This window comes from Ceratotherium simum, chromosome X (genome assembly GCF_057802395.1).
Source record: "Ceratotherium simum simum isolate JZ-2026a chromosome X, ASM5780239v1, whole genome shotgun sequence".
Classification (NCBI taxonomy): Eukaryota; Metazoa; Chordata; class Mammalia; order Perissodactyla; family Rhinocerotidae; genus Ceratotherium; species Ceratotherium simum.
In genome coordinates this window covers 80,718,159-80,744,052 of record NC_141940.1, presented here as the reverse complement: position 1 = coordinate 80,744,052, position 25,894 = coordinate 80,718,159, and the positions used below count along the sequence as shown (strand labels likewise).

The 25,894-nt window shown below is 38.6% G+C and overlaps 1 protein-coding gene and 1 pseudogene across 1 annotated transcript; both read right to left on the bottom strand.

Moving 5' to 3' along the window:
• Window positions 1–591: 591 nt before the first annotated feature.
• Window positions 592–17,788, bottom strand: LOC147911907 (germ cell-less protein-like 1; annotated as a pseudogene).
• A 2,457-nt stretch (window positions 17,789–20,245) lies between these two features.
• SPIN4 (spindlin family member 4) lies at window positions 20,246–24,482 on the bottom strand. Its single transcript, XM_004439917.3, has one exon. It carries the CDS (start codon window positions 23,977–23,979, stop codon window positions 23,230–23,232), a length of 750 nt encoding a protein of 249 aa, XP_004439974.1. The 5' UTR covers window positions 23,980–24,482; the 3' UTR covers window positions 20,246–23,229.
• Window positions 24,483–25,894: the final 1,412 nt, after the last annotated feature.

Genomic DNA, 25,894 nt, shown 5'->3' with positions numbered 1-25,894 from the left:
ATAAAAAGATCATCAGTGTAGTCTGGGTGTGTTCACATAGTGAGAGACCATAGAAACCAAGTACTACACTCAATGGAAGGATATGGCGAAGGGGGAGCAATGCAAATGAAACCAGTGGTAGTGGCGGTAATGAGTGGGGCAGGGCAGCTCTAAACACACCAACTGAAAGAGAAATCAAAGTATTCCTTTAACATTCATTTAATCAAACTAAAGCAAATGCACGTTTTAAAAGAGTTTCACTAAGAGTAGCAGAGTAGGTAGGCTCACAGTTTCTCTCTAAAGTCAATTGGTCTTTGTGTTTGCAAAAATGATGTGGGGGGGGTCGATGGATGACAAACCAGGAGGACAGGCTGCCACACTAACAGCACGAATGAGTTCTAGAGTTGTTTGGGGAGCTTTAAGACTTGTCCTCTTCACATGCACAGTCTCAAGTGTTATGAGCTACAGTTCAACAAAGCCTCTGACAGAGTTGGTCACCAGTGATGGGCAAGGCCAGTTGGTCTCACAGAAGGAGCTGCCATCTCGAGCAAGCTGGCCACCCCTGTCTCCAGGGAAGAGATTCTCAGTTCTCTGAGCTTTTCACACAGGACCTCACTCTGGGCAGCGCCCCTCTCAGGGGAGATACAGGATGTTACAGGTCACACATATGGGGAAGACCACATTTTGGTTCTCCAGGTTCACTACCTCTAGCTCTTGATCCTTTCTCAGGGAAAGCGTCTGGTATTCTATGTCCTTCCTGAAAACAGCTCTTCCAGCCCCGTCCAAGAAGGCCAGGTGCAGGTGGAACACGACCTTTCGCTGCCAGAGTAAGCTGACCCCGAGGCCGCAGGACTTGTTCAGTGCGCTCTGCCGGAAAATGATGCGCCGGTTGGTGTAGCATACCACCAGGTCCCAGCCGAAGTTGAAGCCAGCCCATCACCAGCTGCGCTGCTCCTCCTTGTGGAGCTGGCCCCCACACCGCATGCTGTTTCCCTGCAGGTTGGAGACATAGACGTCCACGGCCCGAGCTCCCTGGTCTCTCAGCCCGGAGGAGGGCAAGCCACTGCTCTTTGTACACTGTGCTCACCAACGAGGCAGGGATCAGTGCCTCCTGGTCGATGACGCGTGCTAAAGGTAGGTCGCAGATTATGTAGGCTAGCCACAGCTGCTGGAACACTGGCAGGAAGGCTCTGCCCTACTCGGTCTCCAGGGAAGGGGCACCCTCCCACTCCCCCCTGGACCTGGCAAATCATGAGTCCGCGTCGGGCAATAGGGCTCTGCGGGGGGTCCCCTCCATGTCAGCTGCAGCTGCAGGAACATCCACTTTTGCAGCGTGGTGTACACATCCATCTCTACCTCCATCACCAAGAGCTCTGATGAGGCGGTGGGCTCTTTCATGAGATCCAGGCTGACTTCTCACAGTAGCTCCTCACTACGCTGTGTCATCAGGTTGTCCAGCAGCCACTGGAGGTGCATGGTCCTGGTGTTCTTTGGAAGAATCAATAAAATAAACAAATCTTTAAATAGAATGACAGAATAAAAGAGAGAATGAAAATCAATGTAGTACACAATATTAACAAAATAAAGGGAGAAACCACAGAACCTTCTCAATTTATGCATAAAAAGCACCCATTTATGATAAAAGAATAGCTCTCCCTATGAAGGCAAACTCAGAGCCATGTATGCCTCCTGGAAGTTCCCACTTAAGGGAGCCATGAAGGTTTAGTAAAGCGGATCAATGGGAGGCTTCCATTGTGTTATGAAGAGAGAACAGAACAGTGAATACAGCAAGAGCACATTCAAACTGAAGTAACTGACCAAATGCATTGGGAAGACAAAATTCAGGAATAAATATGAAGCAATAGCTGATAAACAATTTGCAAAAATAATAAAACTTCAAAGTCATATTGAAACAGTATTGTTGGGGCCAGCCCGGTCGCATAGTGGTTAAGTTCAGTGCTCTCCACTTCAGTGGCCCGGGTTCATGGGTTCAGATCCTGGGTGTGGACTTAGACCATTCATCAAGCCATGCTGTGGTGGCAACCCACATACAAAATAGGGGAAAGACTGGCACAGATGTTAGCTTAGGGCAAATCTTCCTCAATCTAGAAAGCGAAAGATTGGCAACAGATGTTAGCTCAGGGCCAATTTCCCTCAACAAAACAAAAGAAAACAAAAACCACAGTATTGTTATCTCAGAATTGCTTGGAACCAAATGTGTGATCTAGTAATATAGCCTGTTAGGTTGCAAATTCAGAGACCATGAATTTGGAAAAGAATCCAGAGTCAGGAAATAATCCAGATGAAAGAAAAACTTCTATGAATTTGGAACATTCTGACTCTTCAGAAAAAGCAAGTGAAAAGAATAATTTGTCACAGGATCATGATGAAGCTATTTCTGAAATGCCATAATCAAAAGAAGGGGTTTTCCCCTTTTCCAAGGGATTGGGTAATGTGGACAAGGGCATTGTCTTTCCACAAAAAAGAGGAAAGAAGCAACAGTGAGGAAAATGTATAGAGGCCTGGTCTGGACATCTTTGGAAAGCTGTCTCATCAGGTGTCATCTGCTTCAATTCCAGGACATCTTTATGTTCAGATCACCAGATGGTGTGCAGGTCTAGTCAGAGTTTGGTGTTTTCTTTAGATGTGACATGTGAATCCAAGAGTGTATTCCCTGGAGTTTGGCAACATAAAAGTTTATTAACAGTACGTGATAGGGGCTTTTCCAGAGAGGTTGAAGAGAGTCTTTCTGGAGGTGTCTTTCCCAATACACAAAATCTCCAGGCTGAAAGGTGTGATGCTTAAGGTCTTCATCTTCTGTAAACGTGCTGTGAAAAGATCGCTCTACCAAAACATAAACATATTAATAGAAGAAATTAGGCCTTTACACTATTGAAGTATATCTCCTTTTATTAGCTGCAGATCAAAATAGGTAGAGGCCAGGTGCATTGGATGTCCTGTTACTATCTCAAATGGTGAGAGTTTATGAGTTCCAAAAGGGGTGGATCTGAGATATAGAAGGCCCAATAGCAATGTTTTTGGCCAAGGTGTTTAGAGGGTCTATAGAAATTTTGCCAACTGAGTCTTAATGGTGCTATTAGTGTGATTGACTAACCATAAGGATTGAGGATGGTAAGCACAATGAAGGTGTTTTAAAACTAGGTAAACAGCACAGACTTATTGAGGTACCTGACCAGTAAAATGGGTTTCCCAATTACTATGAAATTTGATAGGGGTTCCCCAGTTAGGGCTAATCTTTATAACAGAATTTTAGCCACAAAAAAACAGTGGCCTGTCTACACGGGAAAGCTTTGGTCCAGTGAGAAAACATACAAACCATGATGAATATATATTTATATCCATGAGATGAGGAAAGCTGTATGAAATCAATTTTCCAAACCTAAAATTGCTTACTAGGTAATTCAAAGTGTCCAGGAGCAGTGGGAACAAGTTTCTGGATTGTATTTTGGACAGGTGAGACAAGCGAGGTTGACACTTTTTGCAGCCTTATTAATAATTTCCTGCCAATATTTGTTCATAAATGCTATCATTTTTTCAGAAGACCAATTGTTAAATGCATGTACACAGGTAAGACGTGGAAATTTTAGAATTTCTAAGACTAGATTGTTGTTTGGCCCAAATCAGAGTTCTCTTTTTGCATCAAGCAAACAGGTATTTGATTTCCAACTTTTTTTTTTTTGCTTTTCTAGGGCCAATTCTTGGGCATCTTTAGTCAGTTTTTCCAAATTATCACCTAGGGAAAGAACTTTTTGGACCATGACAGAGGATTGGCTATTGGTTTCTTTGAAAGCAGAATTTTTGGTGGAAATATCAACAAGGTGGTTTCCTTTAGCCTCTGAGGGATCAAGTGTGAAATGCCCAGGGATCTTAATATCTTAATAAAAAAAGCAGCTGGCAAGAGTATAGTATCTAATAGATCTTGGACATAAGAGCCATTTTTAGTCTTTTCCTCATTAGAGGTAAAGAAATCACACTGTTTCCATAGCATCCTAATGTCATGTGCTACCCCAAAGGCATACCGTCTATTGGTATAAATGTTTGCAGTTTTGCCCTTGGCTAAGGTACAAGGTCGAGTAAGAGTGTATAATTCAGCCTGATGAGCCAAGGTAGATAAAAGTAAAGGTGCTTCTTTGACGACTTCAAAGAGAGTTGCAATAGCATACCCAGCACAATATTTACCATTTTAAGCCTTTAAATAAGAACCATCAGTAAACCATGAAAGATATTCATTGATTAAAAGAGTTTCTTGTAAATTGTTACAGGGAATCAAGAGGTTATTTGTCAGCATTAAGCAGTTGTGAGGAGTTTGGTCAGTGAAGGAGCAGAAAAGAATAGCAGGCTTAAGGTTATTACAGTGAGAAAGAATTATATGAGGAGCAGTTAGCAAAAGGATTTCATAGAAGGTAAGATAACTGGCTGAAAAGTGTTGAGTGTGATAAAAATTCAGGAGTGCTTCTACTGCATGGGATACAAAGCTGGTTAGAAGGGATCCTCTGATTATTTCCTCAGTGGCCTTAACCAAAAGAGCAGTGGCAGGAATGGGTCTAAGACAAGGAGTCCCCATGCCACACAGTCCAGTTGTTGGCTATAATACCCTATGGGTCAATGATGGTCTCCATGCCTCCAAGGGCATTCCTTTCTTTCTCATATACAAAAAGAAAAAAAGAAAGATGACAGTTAGGGTGTCCAGGGGAAGGGGGCTTTATTAAGCTTCTATTCAAGGCCCCAAAGGCTATGTCATTCTGATATTTCCAAATAATAGGGTCAAGTTTGTTGTTTTTAAGTAAAATATGTAGTGGTTGTGTCATAATAAAACAGTTGGGAATCTAATTTTGACAGTAGCCAGCTAGCCTGAGAAAACCATACAACTGATACTTGGTTTTAGGTTTTGCAATGTTCAGGATGTGATGAAGCCTCCCTGGGTCTAAAGGTAGCTCTTGTTCCAAAATCAATTGCCCCAAGTATCAAACCAGAGTTTGAGCAAACTGCAGTTTTTCTTTGGAGACCATATGTCCTTTTAAGGTCAAAAATTTTTGATGTGGATGATGTCTTTTTGTGAAGAGGTTTGAGAAGGGGAACAGAGAAGCAAATCATCTATGTATTATAACAAAGTAGGGCCTGCAGAAAACTTTATATCATCCAAATCAGCCTTTAAGGTTTGTAAAAAATAAGAAGGACTTTCTGTAAAACCCCGAGGCATTGCTGTCTGGGTATATTGTCATTCTTCCTAAGTGAAGGCAAAAAGATATTGGCTAGCATTGTCAATTAAAATACTAAAGAGCACACTGCATAGATCAATTATAGTGACAAATTTGCTTTGAGTAGGAATGGATTTCAGTAGCTTATGGGCCTTAGGGACAACAGAGTGGTGAGGGATAACAATGTTATTCATTGCTCAGAGGTACTGAACAAACCTCCATCCTCTGCCATTTGGTTTTCTCACAGGCAAAATAGGAGTGTTACAGGGACTAGTGCAGGGGATAGTGAGGCCCTGAGCCTTGTAATCTTTTATTATGGGATGGATGCCATGAAGGGCTTCTTTACTTATAGGGTATTGATTAATTCTGGGGAGAGATTTTGAAGAGTCTATTTGAATCTTGATGGGAGGTGCACTGTGGATTCTGCCAATATCAGTAGAAGATTTTACCCATAACAAGAGTGGTAGCTGATTGAATAGGGTCAAATGATTATTGTCTCCAGGATCAGCTATAGTGCTGTCAGAGATGGAGCAAATAAAAAATGTTGAAGGGTCATTTAATTCACTTGATTGGCTATTTTGATTGCTACTGTCAAATTCTAGAATTATTTTCCCCTTTTGGGAGAAAGAAATTCCAGCATGACACTTTTCTAACAAGTCTCAGCCAATGAGTGAATAGGGGTGGAGGAACTAAGGAGAAAAGGGTGGGTATCTCTCAAAGGGTCTAAACCAAAGGGAATAGATTTAGAGGCAGGAAGCTGTTGAGGTTCATTAGAGACCCCCACCAACTGAACTGTTTTAGTACTCTGAGGTAGGAGCTGCTTTATAGTAGTGCGGTTGAGCACCTAGAGTGTAGCTCCAGTGTCAATAAGGACAGAGAGAGTTTCAGTCCCAATCTAGAGAGTTGTTCCTCTAAGCCAACTAAGAGAGAGGATTGGAAAGAGCCCCTATAGTTCCTTGGATCCCCATAATTATGAATTAGGAGGACATTGGAAAGATTGACTAGAGGCTGAACGTGTCTGGAGTGCCTAAGTTTGTAACAACCTTCTTTTTAATGTCTTGGCTTTTTGCAATAGTGGCAGAAAACAGAAGGATTTTGGTTTTGTTTAGGGACCCCCATTCGTTGGAGTTGAAAATTATGAATTTTATTGGCCTTCCTTTTAGTTTAAAAATTTAGGATACAAGTGAGCTGGTTTGTTAAATTAACTAAATCTGGGATGCATATAGTTTCCCATTACATCCTGGATTTTTCCAACTAGAAGAGAAAGATCCTGGTTCAACCTATTAATAAAGGTAGAGTTAAAGGCTACCTGAGTGGGTTCAACATCTAAAGGAAGACCAGAATTTTCTTTAAATGACAATTTGGAGTTGATTGTAATAGCCATGAACAGGTTCATCAGGTTTTTTCATGCAAGCCTGAATTTTGTTCCAATCAACAGCCTTAAGAAAAGCTAGCATAATTGTTCAGTGAAGCTCTCTAGCAAGTATTTGAGTATCTTGCCAAAAGCTAGAGGTCAATTTTTCTAAATCCCTTTCAGGGTTTTCCCATTGGGCAAGTTTTATCCAAGGTGGGGGTCTGACCTTCACCAACAAGCAAGTGGACTAATTGATATAAATCTGAGAAGATGGGTTGATAAGTTTGAATAACTATGTTAAATTCTTCAGCAAACCTATGGGGGTCCTCGGTTACTTTGGGAAACTCTTTAACTATGGCTCCCAATTCAGCTTTGGTCCAGGGGTTCACAAAGCATAAAACAATTTTGGATTATTTGGATCCTCAAAAGACTTAACTTTAAAGGAGCAGGTTCTGATAGGTTCAGAAGAGGAGGGAGTGGAGAGAGGTTCAGAGAAAAATGGAAGTTCCACAAGAGATGAAGATGGCATTAAAGGCAAGTCCTGAGCATAAGATGGTTGCCTTGTATCTGGAAACAAAGAAGATGAGGGAGGAGAAAAAGAAGCCTCAGAAGGCATTTTGCTTTTCTCTGTATGCTTGCCTTAGTTAATTTAGAAAGTGTATTTTCAGAGAGGCAGTTTTGGAGTCCTGAAAACTTTGGAAGCCTCAAGATATCAAGCTAAATATATGTCCCATTAGTTTTTCCTATTTTAGAGCCATGGATGACTAATTCATTTTTGAGAAAAGTAAGTTTGGGGAAATTGAAAGTAACCCATAATGGCCATTGCTGTTCTAAAATATTGTTGGTTAAGTCGGACCATTTAGTTAGAAATACACATTAGGAGGGATCACAGTTTAGAAACATAAAACTGGCTGGGGCCTCTGAAGGGGACGGTGCCTTTAGAGCATTTAGATGACTGAGAACCCTTTCCCAGAGGTTTTTCTCTAGAGCAAAAAAAAAAAAATTCCCAAACAACATGATTCCAAGGAAATTACAGTCACGATGGGGATACGTTCTGAGAAATGTGTCACCAGGCAATTTTGTCATTGTGCGAACATCATACAGTGTACACAAACCTAGATAGTATAGCCTACTACACACCTAGTCTATATGGTATAGCCTATTACTCCTAGGCTACAAACCTATACAGCATGTTACTGTACTGAATATTGTAAGCAATTGTAACATAATGTTAAGTATTTATGTATCTAAACATACCTAAACATTGAAAAAGTACAGTAAAAGTATGGTATTGTAGGAGATCTAGATTTGGCCAGCCTGAAATATATCTCTTTATCTTGATCGTTTTCTCTGATGGACATTTGTTCTTTTTTGTTTTCTTTTGTTTTGTTTTTTAATTTTTTGTTTACTGCAGTAACATTGTTTTATAACATTGTATAAATTTCAGGTGTACATCATTATACTTCTATTTCTGCATAGATTACATCATGTTCACCACCCAACTACTAATTAGAACCCATCACCACACACATGTGCTGAATTATCCCTTTCGCCCTCCTCCCTCCCCGATTCCTCTATGGTAACCACCAATCCAATCTCAGTCTCTATGTGTTTTTTTTTGTTGTTGTTATTATCTACTGCTTAATAAGGGAGATCATACGGTATTTGACATTCTCCCTCTGACTTATTTCACTTTGCCTAATACCCTCAATGTCCATCCGTGTTGTCGCAAATGGCTGGATTTCATCGTTTCTTATGGCTGAGTAGTATTCCATTGTGTATATATACTGCATCTTCTTTATCCATTCGTCCTTTGATGGGCACTTAGGTTGCTTCCAAGTCTTGGCTATTGTGAATAACACTGCAATGAACACAGGGGTGCATGTATCTTTATGCATTGGTGTTTTCAAGTTCTTTGGATAAATACCCAGCAGTGGGATAGCTGGATCATATGGTAGTTCTCTCCTTAATTATTTGAGGAATCTCCATACTGTTTTCCATAGTGGCTGCACCAGTTTGCACTTCCACCAGCAGTGTATGAGAGTTCCCTTCTCTCCAACGAATATGGTAAAGCTTCAGGATACAAAGTCAACATACAAAAATCAGTTGCATTTCTATACACTAACAACGAAGTAGCAGAAAGAGAAATTAAGAATACCACCCCATTTACAACTGCAACAAAAAGAATAAAATACCTAGGAATAAACTTAACCAAAGAGGTGAAAGAACTGTACACAGAAAACAATAAAACATTGCTGAAAAAAATCGAAGAAGACACAAAGAAATGGAAATATATTCCGTGCTCTTGGATTGGAAGAATTAACATAGTTAAGATGTCCATACTTCCTAAAGCAATCTATAGATTCAATGCAATCCCTGTCAATGTTCCAACAACATTTTTCACAGAAATAGAACAAAGAATCCTAAAATTTATATGGAACAATAAAAGACCCCGAATAGCCAAAGGAATCCTGAGAAAAAAGAACAAAGCTGGAGGTAACACACTCCCTGATTTCAAAATATACTACAAAGCTATAGTAACCAAAACAGCATGGTACTGGCAAAAAACAGACACAGAGATCAATGGAATAGAATCAAAAGCCCAGAAATAAACCCACACATCTATGGACAGCTAATCTTTGACAAAGGAGCCAAGAACATACAATGGAGAAAAGAAAGTCTCTTCAACAAATGTTGTTGGGAAAACTGGATAGCCACATGCAAAAAAATGAAAGTAGACCCTTACCTTACACCATACACAAAAATTAACTCCAAATGGATTAAAGACTTGAATGTAAGACCTGAAACTATGAAACTTCTAGAAGAAATCATAGGCAGTACGCTCTTCGACATCAGTCTTAGCAACATATTTTCAAGCACCATGTCTGACCAGGCAAGAGAAACAATAGAAAAAATAAACAAATGGGACTACATCAAACTAAAAAGCTTCTACACAGCAAAGGCAACCATCAACAAAACGAAAAGACAACCTAATAATTGGGAGAAGATATTTGCAAACCATACATCTGATAAGGGCTTAATCTCCAAAATATATAAAGAACTCATGCATCTCAACAACAAAAAATTACCAACCCAATTAAAAAATGGACAAAAGACCTGAACAGACATTTCTCCAAAGAAGATATACAGATAGGCAACAGACACATGAAAAGATGTTCAAAATCATTAACTATCAGGGAAATGCAAATCAAAACTACAATGAGATATCACCTCACGCCTGTCAGAATGGCTATAATTAACAAGACAGGAAACAACATGTGTTGGAGAGGATGTGGAGAGAAGGAAACTCTCATACACTGCTGGTGGGAGAGCAAACTGGTGCAGCCACTATGGAAAACAGTATGGCGATTCCTCAAAAAATCAAGGATAGAACTACCATATGATCCAGCTATTCCACTGCTGGGTATTTATCCAAAGAACTTGAAAACACCAATGCATAAATACAGATGCACCCCTGTGTTCATTGCAACGTTATTCACAATAGCCAAGACTTGGAAGCAACCTAAGTGCCCATCAATGGATGAATGGATAAAGAAGATGTAGTATATATACACAATGGAATACTACTCAGCCATAAGAAACGATGAAATCCAGTCATTTGTGACAACATGGATGGACATTGAGGGTATTACGCAAAGTGAAATAAGTCAGAGGGAGAAGGTCAAATACCGTATGATTTCCTTCATTAAGTAGTAGATTATAACAATAAACAAACACATAGAGACTGAGATTGGATTGGTGGTTACCAGAGGGGAAGGGGGGAGGGAGGAGGGTGAAAGGGATAATTGGGCACATGTGTGTGGTGATGGGTTGTAATTAGTATGTGGCTGGTGAACATGATGTAATCTATGCAGAAATAGAAGTATAATGATGTACACCTGAAATTTATACAATGTTATAAACCAATGTTACTGCAATAAACAAAAAATTAAAATAAATAAAAAAATAAAGAAAAAGGAGGAATTTGGGATGGGGTGCTTTGAACAAAAGTCCATTAGAGGAAAACAAGCGTTCAGGGTGGTGATGGCTTCTCATTGGCTGAGTTGTGACAGCTTCCCTTAGTTAGGTGTGTTGCTGGGTAAGGAGAAATCTTCTTTCCTCCTGCTGTGGTAGTAAAGTAGAAACACTTTCCTGCTGGGAATGCAAGGTACATCTCTTCCTGTTGGAGTCTGTAATTTACACATCTTGTTCAGGTGTATAATTGACATCAAATGGAAGTGTGTGAGAACCCCTGTTCTGGCCTCCTGATTCCATTTTAAATGACATTTTCTTTGTTCACAAAGTATAGCCTAATGCCTCTTTTGACTATAAATGTAAAAATTCTGTGTAAATGAATCCAATAGCATATTAAAAGAACCATGACAAAGAGGAATTTGTACTCTTGAAATAATGGGTATAAGGGTGGTTCACCAAAAGATAATCAGTGTAATACACTACATGAATAGAACAAAGCAAAAACACCCACATAATCATCATAATTGATTAAGAAAAGTCATTTGACAAAATCCAACAGTCTTTAATGATGAAAATACTCAAAAAACTAGGAATGCCTCATAGGATAAAGGGCATTCATGAAAACCCCACAGATAACTTTACACTCAATGGTGAAAATCTGAAAACTTTTCTCCTAAGAAACAAGACAAGGATGCCTTCTTTCACCATTGCTATTGAACATTGTACTGGAAGTTCTACCCAGAACAATTAGACAAGAAAAATAAATAAATGGCATCTGAATTGGGAAAGAAAAGGAAAGTTTTTTTCTTCTAGATGACATGATTCTATATATAGAAAATCACAAAGAATTCAAAAGAAGGGTAATAAAGCTATTAAACAAATACAACAAAGCTGCAGACAAGTTCACCACACAAAAACCTGGTTTAATATCCAGAATATATAAAGAAATCCTCAAATGCAACAATAAAAAGAAAAACAACCCAACTAAAAATGGGCAAAGGACTTGTATAGACATTTCTCCAAAGAAGATATACAAATAGCCAATGAATACTTTAAAAATATTCAATATCCTTAGTCATTATGAAAATGCTAACCAAAACCAAAATGAATTCCACACTTACAAAACCATTTCACACTTACTAAGATGGCTATAACAAAAAAAAAAGAAAATAAGTGTTGATGAGGATGTGGAGAAATTGGAATCCTCATATATTACTGATAGGGATATAAAATGATACAGCCACTATAGAAAAGTTTGGCAGTTCCTCAAAAGGCTAAGTGTAGAAGTACTATATGACCTAGCCATTCCACTCCCAGGTATATACTCAAAAGAACTGAAAACAGATACTTGTATGCCAATGTTCATTGCAACATGACTCACAGTAACCAAAAGGTAGAACTAACCCAAATGTCTAACAACAAATAAATTGAAAAACAAAATGTGGTATATACATATAATGGAATATTATTCAGTCATAAATAGTAATTAAGTTCTGATACATAGATGAGCCTTATAAACATTATGCTAAGTGAAATTAGCCAGACACAAAAGGACAAATATGGTATTATTCCACTTATATGAAATATCTAGAATAGGAAAATTCATAGAGACAGAAAGTATATTATAGCTTACCCGGGGCTGGGGGAGGGGGTTAATGGGGTGTTATTGCTTAGTGGTTACAGAGTCTCTGTTTAGGGTGGTGAAAAAGTTTTGGAAACAGCAGTGAGGGTTGCATAAACATGTGAATATAACTAATGCCATTGAATTGTACACAATAAATGGTTAAAATGACAAATTTTATGATATACATGTTTTACCACAATAAAAAAAAAACTTTCAAAAAATTGAGACACGACTACACACTCACTAAATGCCTAAAATTAAAAAGACTAACAAGGATATAGAGCAACTGGAACTCTCAAACTTGGCTAGTACATGCATAAATTTATAAAAGTACTTTGGAAAACAATGTTTCAGTGTGTTAAAAAGTTAAACATACAATTACCCTAGAACCTAACCATTCCACTCTTAGATATTTACCCAAGAAAAAAATATATATGACCACATAAATACTTGTATAATAAAGTTCTTAGCTTCTTATCCTTATAGTTTAGGTATCATTATACCTAGTGAAAACTAGAAACAATCCAAATATCCCATAATGAGAAATGGAAAAACAAATTGTGGTATATTAGTACAGTGGAATACTATAAAATAAAAGAAACAAATTACTTATATCTGTTTCAACATACATAAATCTCAAAAAATAAATGCTGAGGGAAAGAAGCGAGACTCAATACTATATATGTATTATTCTATCTGTATAAGTTAAAACAGGCAAAATTAATCTATGGTGGAAAAAGATCAGAAAAGGGGCAAGTCAGAGGATGGCAGGTAATTGATTATGAATAGACATCAGGGAACTGTCTGAGATTATAGAAACATTTGTAGTGTTACAGGTTACACAAGTATATGCATTTGTCAAAAAGTGAATTATATACTCAAGATCTATGCATTATACTATGTGTAATTATAACTTAATAGTATCTATGTCTATGTCTGTCTGTCTGTCTCTATCTATCTATCTATCTATCTATCTATCTATCTATATAATTTTGCTATGTCAGGACTACTTAATCATCACTGAGAAACTCCTTTGCTTGCTGTGATGGATAATTTTATGTGTCAACTTGACTAGCCTAAGGCATTACCAGATGCAAGGTAAAACATTATTTCTGGATGTGTCTGTGAGAATATTTATGGAAGAGATCAACATTTGAATTGGTAGACTGAGTATAGAAGATCACACATCAATGTGGGATGGGAAATATCCAATCCAGTGAGGGCCTGAATTGAACAGAGAGGCAGAGGTTGGGCAAATTTGCTCTCTGCCTGAGCTGGGACACTCATCATGTCCTACCCTGGGACACTGATGCTCTTGGTTCTCAGGCTTGCAAACTTGGACTATAACTTATACTTTTGGCTCTCATTCTCATGTCTTAAGACTCAGACTGAATTATACCACTGACTTTCCTAGTTCTCCAGATTGCAGACAGCAGATTGTGGGACTCCTTTGCCTCTATAATCACTTTAGAAAATTCCAATAATAATAATTATATAAAGATCCTATTGGTTCTGTTTCTCTGGAGATCTCTGAGTATAACAGATTTTGGTATGGAGAGTGGTTCCAGAGGAAAAGAATTTTAAGAACGAGTTTTCTAAAATGGTTCTGGGATTTCTGGAATTGGCTCTCTAATCTGATTAGATTTAAATAAGCTAATGATGCTATTTCCAGTAGTAAAAAAGAGTACTGATAGTCTATGGCATGAACTGCTTATAGAGATATGCAAAATATCTACATTGGATACTCCTAATCAACCACTAATAAGGATCCAGGAGCTAAGTGACTCTGTATATGATACTTTCAAACATTTGGATTGCTCCTAATGTTGCTAGATAAAGTGGTGAAAGAGAAGGAGGAGCTCAGGGTTTCAAATTTCAGTTCACGAGCTGCATAATGACCTAAGAGCTTCAATGTGTGCTCTGAAAGAGTCCCTTATCTCCTCCTGTAGCCACAAGGCTGAAACTGCTGAAAATCACATGCAGATTCTCATCCTGTATTGGATGAATTGCAATGCAAATTGAACTCCCAGCCTTTCAGGGTGTATACAGGTAACATAAGAGCATATATTGGGAAAAAATGGGATCCTCTAAATTGGAATGGGGATGTGTGGGAAGATTTTGATGAAGCTGGGAATATTGAGATCCTAAATCCTGATGAGTTTTCACTGCCAGTAGAAGAGGTCTCCCTCCTCCCAGTGGAAGTGGCCTCCTCACCCCAAGCAAAAATGGCCTCCACAACCTCAGTGGAAATGACCTCCTGACCCCCATTGGCAGGGGCATCACCATCCCCAGTGGTATAGGCCTCACCACCAACAGTGGTATCAGCCTTTCTACCTCTGTCTAAAGGAATTAACTCTACATTGCCTGAGGAAATGATAATGGCCTCCCTTGAGGTAGTTGCCAAGTAAGACAATGATGATCTTCTTCAGGACTCACCTCTAGTGCCCCCTTTTGCTTCTAGACCTACAACTAGGTTCAAGTGCCAGTAGGCTCCTAAAGGTGAAGTATAAAGTGTGACTCATGAGGAAGTGTGCTACACTCCAAAGGAACCATGTGAGTTTTCTAATTTATACAAGCAGAGATCCTGGGAACTTATTTGAGAATGGATACTATGGGTCTGGGGTAATGGTGGAAGGAAAATAATGTTGAATCAGGCTAAATTTATTGATATAGGCACATTAAGTAGAGATTCTGCATTTAACATTGAAGCTTAGGGAGTTAGAAAGGGCTCTAACAGTTTGGTTGGTTGGCTGAAACATGGACCAAGAGATAGCCCACTATGAATGAATTGGAAATGGCCAACCTCTCTTGGTTTAGTGAAGAGGAAGGGATTCAGAGGCTTAGGGAGATTGGAATTTTAGAGTAGATTGGTCATTTAAGACCTACTCACACACTGAGAGTCCAGAAGGCATACCTTTCTCCAATACTTTGAGAAATAAATCTGTGAGGGGAGCCCCAGCATTCTTGATGAACTCTTCTCTGCAGGCCAGCCCTTACAGTGGGAACCACAGCCACTCAACTGGAAAACATAAATGTGACTGAGGTAATTGGATTGGGGTGTCAGGGGCCAAGTGGTGGCACTCAACCACCAAAGGCAAGGTGGACATGATTACCATAATGGATAGCAGAGTCAAAGCAGGAATCAGAATAGTCTGACTCATGCTGACCTATGGCATTGGTTAGTTGATCATGGTGTTCCTAGAAGTGAAACAGATAGGAAGCCTACTAAATTCTTACTTGGTCTGTACAAGCAGAAAATTTCTAGGTAAGTAAACAAAAGTATAACTTGAATCATAAAAACAGAGTCACAGGCTCTCAATCAATTCCTAGAATTGAGCCAATTTAACATACCAGAACCTCTTGAATTAGGGGGTGGCAGGATCCCCTTAAGGCAGGACCCTGATACACTACTGAAAATTCATACTATTAATCATCCCCAAAGGAACTTTCCAAAAGGGACCTCTGGCCTTTTACTAGGGTAACTATACCTTGAGGAAAAGGAAATAATCAGACCTTTTGGGGACTACTGGACACTGGCTCCGAACTGTCACTGATTCCAGGAGACCCAAAACATCACTATAGCCCTCCAGTCAGAGTAGGGGCTTATAAAGGAAAAGTCACCAATAGAGTTTTAGTTCAGGTCTGTCTCACAGTGGGTCCAGTGTATCCCTAAACTTGTCCTATGGTTATTTTCCCAGTTTCAGAATGCATAATTGGAATAGACATACTTAGCAGTTGGCAGAATCCCCACATAGGTTCCCTGACCTGTGGAGTGAGGAATATATAGGTGGAAAAAGCTAAGTGGAAGCCATTAGAATTGCCTCTACCTAGGAAACTAGTAAATTAAAGGGAATATTCCATTCCTAGAGGGATTACAAAGAATTAGTGTCACCATCAAGGACTTCAAAGATGCAGGAGTAGTGATGCCCACCACATCCTCATGCAACTCTCCTATTTGGCCTGTGCAGAAGACAGATAGATCTTAAGAATACCAGTGGATTATCACAAGTTTAAGCAAATGGTGACTCCAGTTGAAGCTGGTGTGCCAGATGTGGTTATATTGCTTGAGCAAATTAACACATTCCCCAGTACCTGGTATGCAGCTATTGATCTGGCAAATGCCTTTTTCTCCATCTTTGTCCATAAGATCCACCAGACGTAGTTTGCTTTCAGCTGGCAAGGCCAGCAATACACCTTCATTGCCCTACCCCAGGGATATAGCAACTCTTTAGCCCTATGTCATAATTTTGTTCACAGAGACCTTGATCACCTTTCCCTTCCACAAGATATCACATTAATCTATTACATTGATGACATTATGCTGATTAGACCCAGTGAGCAGGAAGTATCAACTTCTCTAGACTTACTGGTAAGACATTTGTGTATCAGAGGGTGGGAAATACATTTAACTAAAATTCAGGGATCTTTTACTTCAGTGAAATTTCTAGGGATCCAGTGGTGTTGAACATGTCAAGATATCCCTTCTAAAGTGAAGCATAAGTGAAAGATATGGACCTCTTACAACCAAGGAAGAAATCTTGGAACTTCTTAGCCTCCATAATTGCATGATACAGTTCCTACAATGAATGAATGAATGTATGAATCCTATTGGTTTTGTTTCTCTGAAGAACCCTGACTAATTTACTTGCTCAGCATAATGAAGATCAATTTCTATTAAATTATCTCTCTCTGTATCTCTCTTTCTGTGTCTCTCTCATCTGAATTCACATGGTACATATGCACCCCTCTAACCCTTTAATGATATTTATCACATTCTTTTTACCTTGTTTTCTAGAGTTTTGTACCCATGTTATATGATTTTTATTGGTCTGAAGGCTACTTGAAGGATAAAAGACCACGTATTATTCATCTTGGTATTCCAACAGATCCTCTAGAAAAATGTCATGCACATTTTGTTTTAGTCTATGAATAAATGAATGATAAAATAAACAAGTACTAATCAAAGTAACCACAGCAGAAAGCCTGATTTATGAAAAGCTCCTATGTAGCTTTCTTTTGGAATTATTTAGATGTCTTTAAAAATGAGTCTATATCCTTTATGGTATGAATGCTTAATGAGGAAATGAAGAATGGATGTGGAAAATATGTGAAGAAAAGAAACCATGAATTCTTTTTATTTTCAAAAACCTGGAATATAGTTTAGGCAGTCATGACTAAATCCAAAACCATACTTAGAATTAATTAGTTCAGTAAAATAATCAACCAATTTAGTCACAACAAATTTTTTCTATCTTTAAAAAAAGATTTTTTCCAAACAACGATGTACACATTTTACATCTCATTCACTTGTTTTGAGCCTGTTCAGTTACAGACTAAAATAGATAAAAAGGAGGATCATTTTACACCTATAATTACTAGTTTAGCCTTTATTTCTGTGCTCTTTCCTTTTAAACTCACTCTCTCAAAATCTTGCCCATCCCCACACCTTAACTCTCTGATCTCTACAGATAACCCATAATCCTGGAGGTCTTTACTTACAGAGTTAATCAGTCACAGTATTAATTCCTGTTCACAATGCCCCTTAATATTCATTTCTGAAATTATTACCTTACAAATTTCTGTCTGAATTGCTGCTGTAACCTCCCAGCTAGGATCATTTGTTCCAGTCTCTGACATTTTCACCACATCACTCAAGAATATACAGTGAAATTCTGAGGCTATGAAATCTCGAATACTCATTTAACTTCATCTCTCTTCACTGTCCTTATTTCAAGAAAGCCAAGAGCCAGAGTTAGCAAGCTGGTAGAACCAGGGCATGAATATATTAGAGGTGGTGCATTCTCCAGGGATCTCAAAGGGAAAAATACCAATTCTCCAATGGGGCAAAATAGACCAAACACAAATAAAATCTTATTAGATGATGATGAAGGTATTTTAAATCACAGTATTTAATGAGTGATATAGGGACAATTGTCACATTTTTTGCTGAAAACAGATGACTTCCCATCTCCCTCATATTAAAATCCAAATTCATTAGTCCATAAGATTGTATGTGGATGTGGCCCTTGACAAGCTCTCTAATCTCATCTCCTCCCATTCTCCACCTTTCTCACCTTCAATCTGGCCACACTAGGCTGCTACCACAAACTTCTGGGCACATTCTGCCTCAAGGAGTCAGCAACATGGTTTGCATCTCACTTTATTCAGGTATTTACTCAAATGTCATCTGTTCTGAGAGGCCTTCTCTATCCACCTGTATAAAATAGCATGGCCAAGAACCTACCCTGTCACTTTACTTACCCTGCTTTACCTTTTTCCAAAGCAATTATTACAACCTGACGTAAGTAAAAAGTTATGTTGGGAGGAAGGAGATAGGAATCTGTCTCTACCCAGCACAATGTAAGCTGTAAGCACTACAGGAGCAAGGACTTTGTTTCTGGCTATTTCCCCCTCCCAAAACAGTGCCATAACCATTGTCAGTCCTGCCTCTGATCTAGTACCAGGATATGGGAGAACTCCAATATCACCATGGAACAATATAAGACCTGATTCTAGACTGGTGGCCCAAGGAAGAGGGGATGACTGTCTGTATCTTCCCAATAGGATATAAGCTCCAAGAGAATAGAGACTGACAGTTTTGTTCACTGCCTGGTCAAGGCTGAGCCCCCTCTGACTCAAAGCAAGCAGGTGTGATATCAATAATGCTACCAGGCAATGACCTGAAAATTGGTTCTAGTCTAGGAGCCCAAAAACTTAGGGGGATAAAGGCATAGTTGAACACAGTACCCTATACTGATTTTTTTTTTCTATCTTCCTCCCACTGACATAGTGCCACATTTTGTTCACTGCTATGTAATCAACCTCTAAAACAGAGTTAGAACTAAGGTGAAACCTTGCTCTGACTAACAAGTTGTGGGATATCCCCAAATCACTGTGAGACAATATAAGGCTTAAGGGCCAGGGGTGTAAGGGTGGCGGTGGCTGTCCACCCCCCCCATTAGGATATATGCTCTAAATGAACAAGGATTTTGTCTAGATTTTTCACTCTTCTATCCCCAGGCCCTAGGCCAGGACTGAGTCTCTCTCTTACCATGTCATCATGGAACAACATAATGCTTGGTTCAGGACTTGGGGTCTACTGGGAGAGCAGGAACTAGGAAGCATTATTATATATCTAAAATGTATATACATTGGTATTTTTTGTTGTCTAAAGACAAACTATATATCCTGTATCCTGTATACACTACCTAGTTTGTCACATTGTATATATGCACTCCCTAACTCTTTAAGGATATTTATCACATTCATTTACCTTGTTTTGTAGAGTTTTATACCCATCTTATATCTTTGTGATTAGTCTGAAGACTACTGAAGGATAAAAGACCATGTGTTAAAAAAGTAAGGTTTTTGTTCTGTCCACTGCTATGTTCCAAACTCTTAAAATAGTGCCAGGATTAGGGCCAGCCTCCGTCTGAGTGTCAGAATGTGGGATAATCCCAATATTATTATGGGAAAATATAAGGCCTATTTCTGGTCTTGAGGTCAGGGGTGGTTGGTGGATATTGGCCCTGCTACAGCCAGCACAGAATCTCCATGAGAGCTGAAATTCTGTCTTTTTTAGTCAATTGCTAGTGCTGTGGCTAGGGCCAAGCCTCCCTGAGGGTCAGAAGTGGTAAAAGTACCTAGAATAGCAACTAGCACTCTAAGGTCAGTGTTATTGGTTGTTTTTGTTGTTGCAATCCATTTCCCAATTCGAATAAAAGAACATCGCTACAACAAAAACTGAAATAAATTCCACGTGGTTTAAAGTTTTTCATGTTGAAATTTTTAACAAACACAAAAAAATTAATACTATTATCAATTATGATTATTTGCATAGACAGGATTCACACCAAATTCATGATAGTGTCTGCATCTGCAGAAGAAGGAAATGTTATGGTACTGGGAAAGAGATTTATTATCTGTAATGTTCTGACTTTTTAAAAATATAAATCTATATGTAAGCAAATATGCCAAAATGTTGACAGCTGTTAGTTTTAGGTAAAGGTAAACAAATGGTTGTTATTATCATTCATATTTTCTATATTATGTTTTAATTTTTCAAAATAAATAAAATACAAAGAGAATTTAAAACACCATTATAGTTGATTTTATTACAATGTTTTCAGAACTGAAAATATCTAGGACATGTGCATATGTAACACAAAAAGACATAAAGTATGTGAATAATACAATCAAGAATCTTGATAACAAAGAAAACCTTAAACTTTGTATTTCACAGAGAATACACATTCCTTTTTAACAGAAAGCTTGAATAAAACAATTACCGTTGAAGAGATAAGAAAGCTGATCTACCATCAAAAGTGTTAACAGGATTAGATTGTTTTACAGTTTAGTATTAGCTAATTTTTAAAGAACAGATACTTCTAATGCTATTTATACTATTCCAGACAGAAAAAGATCGAAAACTCACTAATTCATTCTTTAAAGCTAGCACAATTTTAATAATAAAACTTGAAAATGACAGTGTAAGAAAGAAAAAATACAATTTCACTTTGGAATGTAAATGTAATAATTCTAAATTAAATATTGGTAAATAAAATCTAGCAATGCATCAAATGATTATTACACCATTACCAAGTAAGATTTATTCCAGAAACATAAGTTTGGCTCAACATCAAATACCTACCACTCTAATTCAACAAATTAAAGGAAAAAAAAAATCAAATGATTTTATCAACAGATGCTGAAAAGACATTTGGTAAAATTCAGGAGCCACTTTTAGTAATAATACTGTGTAAAACAGGAATAGAAGAAACTTCCTAAACATGTTAATGGTTGATGACAATTTACCAGTAACCAACAGCAAATGTCATATTAATAGGGAATCCTAAAGACAATTTCATGAAAATTAAGAACTAGACAGGCATGTATGTCATAATCATTATTCAACATTGTTTTGGAGACTCCTGCTCATATAATAATAATCAATATAAACATTAGAAAAAATAAAACTATATTTGCAGGTGAAATGATTGCATATCTAAAAAGTCGAAAATACTCTATTTAAAAAACCCAGTGTAATTTAGAGGATTTACTAAGTTGATTAAATAGAAAGTAAAAATTTTAAAAGATCTGTAGTTTGTCTATATTGCCAAAAATAACAAGTTACAAACTAGGAGGAAAAAATATTCAATTCAAAATGTGACAAAAACTGTAAAAATATTTAGAAATAAATATAATCAGTTCTGATGGACCTATAGGAAGAACATAACACAAAAATAAAAAAGATTTCAATGATGTACCAAAACTCTTGAATGTTTAGGATTAATATTATTAAAATAAACCTCTAAACAAAAATGCAGAAATGTAATACAATTCTAATATATCAAATTTTTTTTAAATGTGGAAAGAATGTTTTCAGTTTTCATATGAAATAATGAATGTCTGGGACAAGTTGTACAAAAAAAGAAAAGAGAAAAGAAGCTAATGAGAGGGGGACTTGCTTTACCAGAGTCCAAAATTTACGATCAAGCCACTATAGTTAAAACAATGTGATACTGACTCAGGAACATGAGAATGGGTGCTTTATTTAATAAATGTGATAGCATAATCATGTATCCAAAGTGAACAAAATGTACAGTTGGACCTCTACCTTGTATACCATATACGAAAATAAATTCCAAATGGCTCAGTTAACCTTTAAAATTAATAAAAATTTTTTGAAAAAAAACATAGGTGAATATTTGTATGACTTGGGTGGGGACATTTATCTGAAAAAGAGAGGAAACCAAAAATCTAAAAAGGAGATGGTAGTCTACCTGAAAACTTAAAAAAAATATCTGTAAAGTAGAAGATACCATCAGTAAAGTCAAGGTTAATAAGAGAATGGAAAATAATCATAACACATATGGTCTACAAATGATTAATATGCATCATATAGTAAACATAGTAAGAATTCCTACAAATCTACAAGAAAAAGAGCAAAGATTCAATAGATAAATGAGCAAAGGACAAACACTGGCAAATCACAAAAGAGAAAAATTCAAATAGTGTAAAAAAAGAACCCTAATTGAGTTTGTCACAAAGAAACAATATTACGTAATTTTTCACCCTTCAGATTGGCAAACATTAAAGAGTACTGGAGGGGATGCCGGAAAATGAGCACTTTCATTTTGGATGGTAATTATGTAATATCTCTTAAAATTAAATATACATCTACCTAGCAATCCCATTTCTGGGAACCCACCCTATAAATATAAAAGCACCAATATGTATTGCAGCAGTGCTATGGTGCAACAAGGAAAGGAAATAACTTAAATGACCATCAATAATGGAATGGTTGAATATCTTTTTGGTACATAAACATGTACTGTGTATGCAGCTGTTATGGGGAGGGAGGAGGAGAGGGAGAAAGAGAAGGAGAGGAAGAGAGGAGATGGGTGATTTATTTAATAAATATGATGGCAAAATTAGGTACCCAATATGAACAAAATGTATAGTTGCACCTCTATCTTATACCATATATAAAAATAAATCCCAGAGGGAGAGGAGAAGGAGAAGAGAGGCGGGGGAGGGGGAGAGGGAGAGGGAGAGGCATCTGCAGCTACTGATCAGAAGGGTTGTCATGGATACACCAAGTGAGAAAAGCAATTACAGAGAAATAATGTGGCTTGTCATTTTTACAGAAATGACCACAACAAACTTTCTGTAAGAGGATGGGGAAAACGTGGAAGGGTATACATCATGTTCTTAACACTTGTTACCTGGGAAGAAAGAGGGAAGGTAAGGAAATAGGAGAAAGGACATGGTGTGGGGTTACAACATTAATTTTTCTTTATCTAGTTTTTCTTTGTTCCAATGGTTGCGAACACTTTTCAGTTTTCTATTAGCACCAATTTAAATTTTCAATTACAGAACAAGGCAATATCAAAAGTACCAAAGTACACTTGGGGCAAAACTGTGGAACTAGTGAATGTAAGATTTGGAGGCACAATAAGTAATAATAAATTCTTGAATCTGTGACACCAAAACTGTTCTCACAAGTTCACAATAACGAGAACACGACATATTTTACATTTAATAGTTCCACAACTTTTGCAAAGAGCACAATCAATTTAGGGGGTTTTCACCAAACCATAGACATAAATGTGAATATCATCATCAAACTTAATGAAGTAGACGGACGGCTTGGCCACCACTTGATGGATGAAAATGCCGGTTCTCTTGGACCCGTCATCTTTGGCGTGCTCCACTTGTTTGCCCACGAGGCTGTCGACCACTTCTCCAGGCTCTCGTTCTGCTGTAGGGAAGTAGTAGTTGGAATCTGGAATGATGCGCAGGTCACCATCTTTGTAGTCATCCAGCAGCGTATACATATAAAGGACCGGATCTTTCTCGTAAGTGATATAAAACCAAGTGTCCATCACCGGAGCTCGCGCCAGGACCATGCCCTTCCATTCATCTTTCCTACCGTGCTCACCCTCAAACACATGCCCCACTGCTTTGCCAATCAGGGAATCTGCCAGGCGCGAATCGATGCGAGGAGCTGGCACTCTCTCAGGAAGGATCTCTAGCGCTAAAACTCTCTTATCTCGGTGTAGTTCTAGTCCATACACACTATCCTTGCCATCATATTTGACGATGTAGAGAGTGGGCTTCACGGAAACCTGCTCGAGCACGGTGCCCTTCCACTGCTCCACGGGCTCATTGCCTTCCTTCCAGCCGTGTTGAATGCGGCAGCCCACTATATTCCTACGGGTGAGGAAAGTAGGCTTGCGCCTCTGCTTCCTGTGGGTGTGTCTTTTCTTCATCAGGTATGCGGACACGCCATCTACGCCCATCGGAGGCACAGTTGGGGGCGACATGGCTCGGGGTTTTTAACGAGGCTCTGGCAAAGTTGAGACTTGCTCGATTAAGCTGACAAAAAGTCAATACTATCCAGTAAGATCTTTTATCGTGATCTGAGTCCCGGTCCGTCCTCCCTTCCACAGGCGCAAGGCGCTCACCAAGGCTTGCCAGAAGCGTTCTAACTCTGACGGTAGGCACTGGGACAGCGTGGACCTCTTGACAGTGTTCTCCTCTCCCTCTCGGGCGGGCTGTCTGCAAGCAGTGGCGGTTGCCGCAGGAGATGGCGGGCTCGCGTGTGCTGCCCGCGCCTTGCGCCCGCCCGGACTCCCAACCCCAAATCCCTGAATTGACCACTTAGCTTTTATCGATGGTGCTGCGGCTGCGGAACGGCGATAGAGAAGAAGACGACGCGAAAGGTAGGCAAGGGATAAAAGAGATGGCTGCAGCAGCAAAGGCGCTGGCGGCGACAGGTCTCTAATGAGTCCGCGCGGCCTCGGCTTCGCAGCGCTGCTCTGCTCGGCCTAGCTCTGGAGCCGGGGTTTTTGCGGCTTTGGGAATTCGACCCCTCTGAGCCCGCCTGCGCCTCGCCCCGCCCCCCCGCCATTCCTCCTTCCGCTCTGCCTGCAGCAGCAGGGCGGGTCAATGCGCGCACCCGCGTTCAGCCTACACAGTCACAGGCGCTCGCTCTTTCATTTCCTCACGCAACCCTTCCCTCAAACCGGAGCCAGACTGGCCGGCTCTCCTCCTCCTTTTCTGTGGGCTGCTGTCGCCCACCAGCCACCTCCATAGCCGCTCCATCTGCTTTCTATCTTCCAGGAATTCCTCACAAAACTTTTTTTTTTCTTAAATAATATTCAACACATACATACACACAGAGAGTTTGTACATACAACTTATTTTCTTTCAGTTTAAGGAATATGAGACCGGAGAAGAAAAAGCCTGTGTACAGTCCACCATCTTGATCCAAGCTCTCCTTTATATTTTCTATCTGATCACTCCCGGTAATGCTTTTTTAATATATTTTTTTTTCTGAATGTAAAAGAAATGTGCTGATACGGTGGATATTCTCTGAAATTCAGTGAAATAAAAGATGAAACCAACCTTGATCTTACCATCTAGACATAGACCAAAATGTTAACAATTCTGATTTCTCTCATTAATAAATCTATGCTTACGTTTTACAAAATTGGAAGCAGATTTCATACCTTTATAGCTTGCTTTTTTCATTTATAGCATGAGCATTTTCCAAGGTTATTAAAGATTCTGAAAGCGTGGTTTTTAATGGTTGCATAATGTTTCTTTGTATGGATGGTCTATTATTTATTCTAAATGGTCTATGACAGAATAGATAATAAGTTTACTTTTATATATGAATTTATTGAGCTAGTATAAACCATATTTTCAAAGAATATTTAATGACCTGCAGATCTACATATGAGATAAGAACACTGAAAAAGCAGGATATTGAAACAAAATTGTGGTCCCAATTTTGTAGAGAGAGAAAAAATGAAATGGTTTTTGTGGTATATATTTACTGTTTTTTTCTGATTATAAAAGTACTGCATGAGCATATGGAAAATCTGAAAGATAGAAAAGAAAGTATGCATAATTTCACCTATCTCAAGTCACAGGGATGTTCTGAGGATTAAATGAGAATGTCTGTAAAACTTTTAGCCCTGTATCCTACTTACAAGATGGCAATAAAAACCAGGGAGTCTAAGCCCCTCATTTTCATTCTTCCACCCTTCACTGGTGATTAAGAGAAGGCCTCATATCATCATGGATAAAAAAAAGGCCATTAATTCATCTGGAAATGGAGGAAAGCAGAGGAGAAAGCTGCAAGGCCGCAATACTGGCTGCCTCCACATTTTATTACCTGCAAGGCCGCAATACTGGCTGCCTCCACATTTCATTACCTGCAAGGCAGGGACA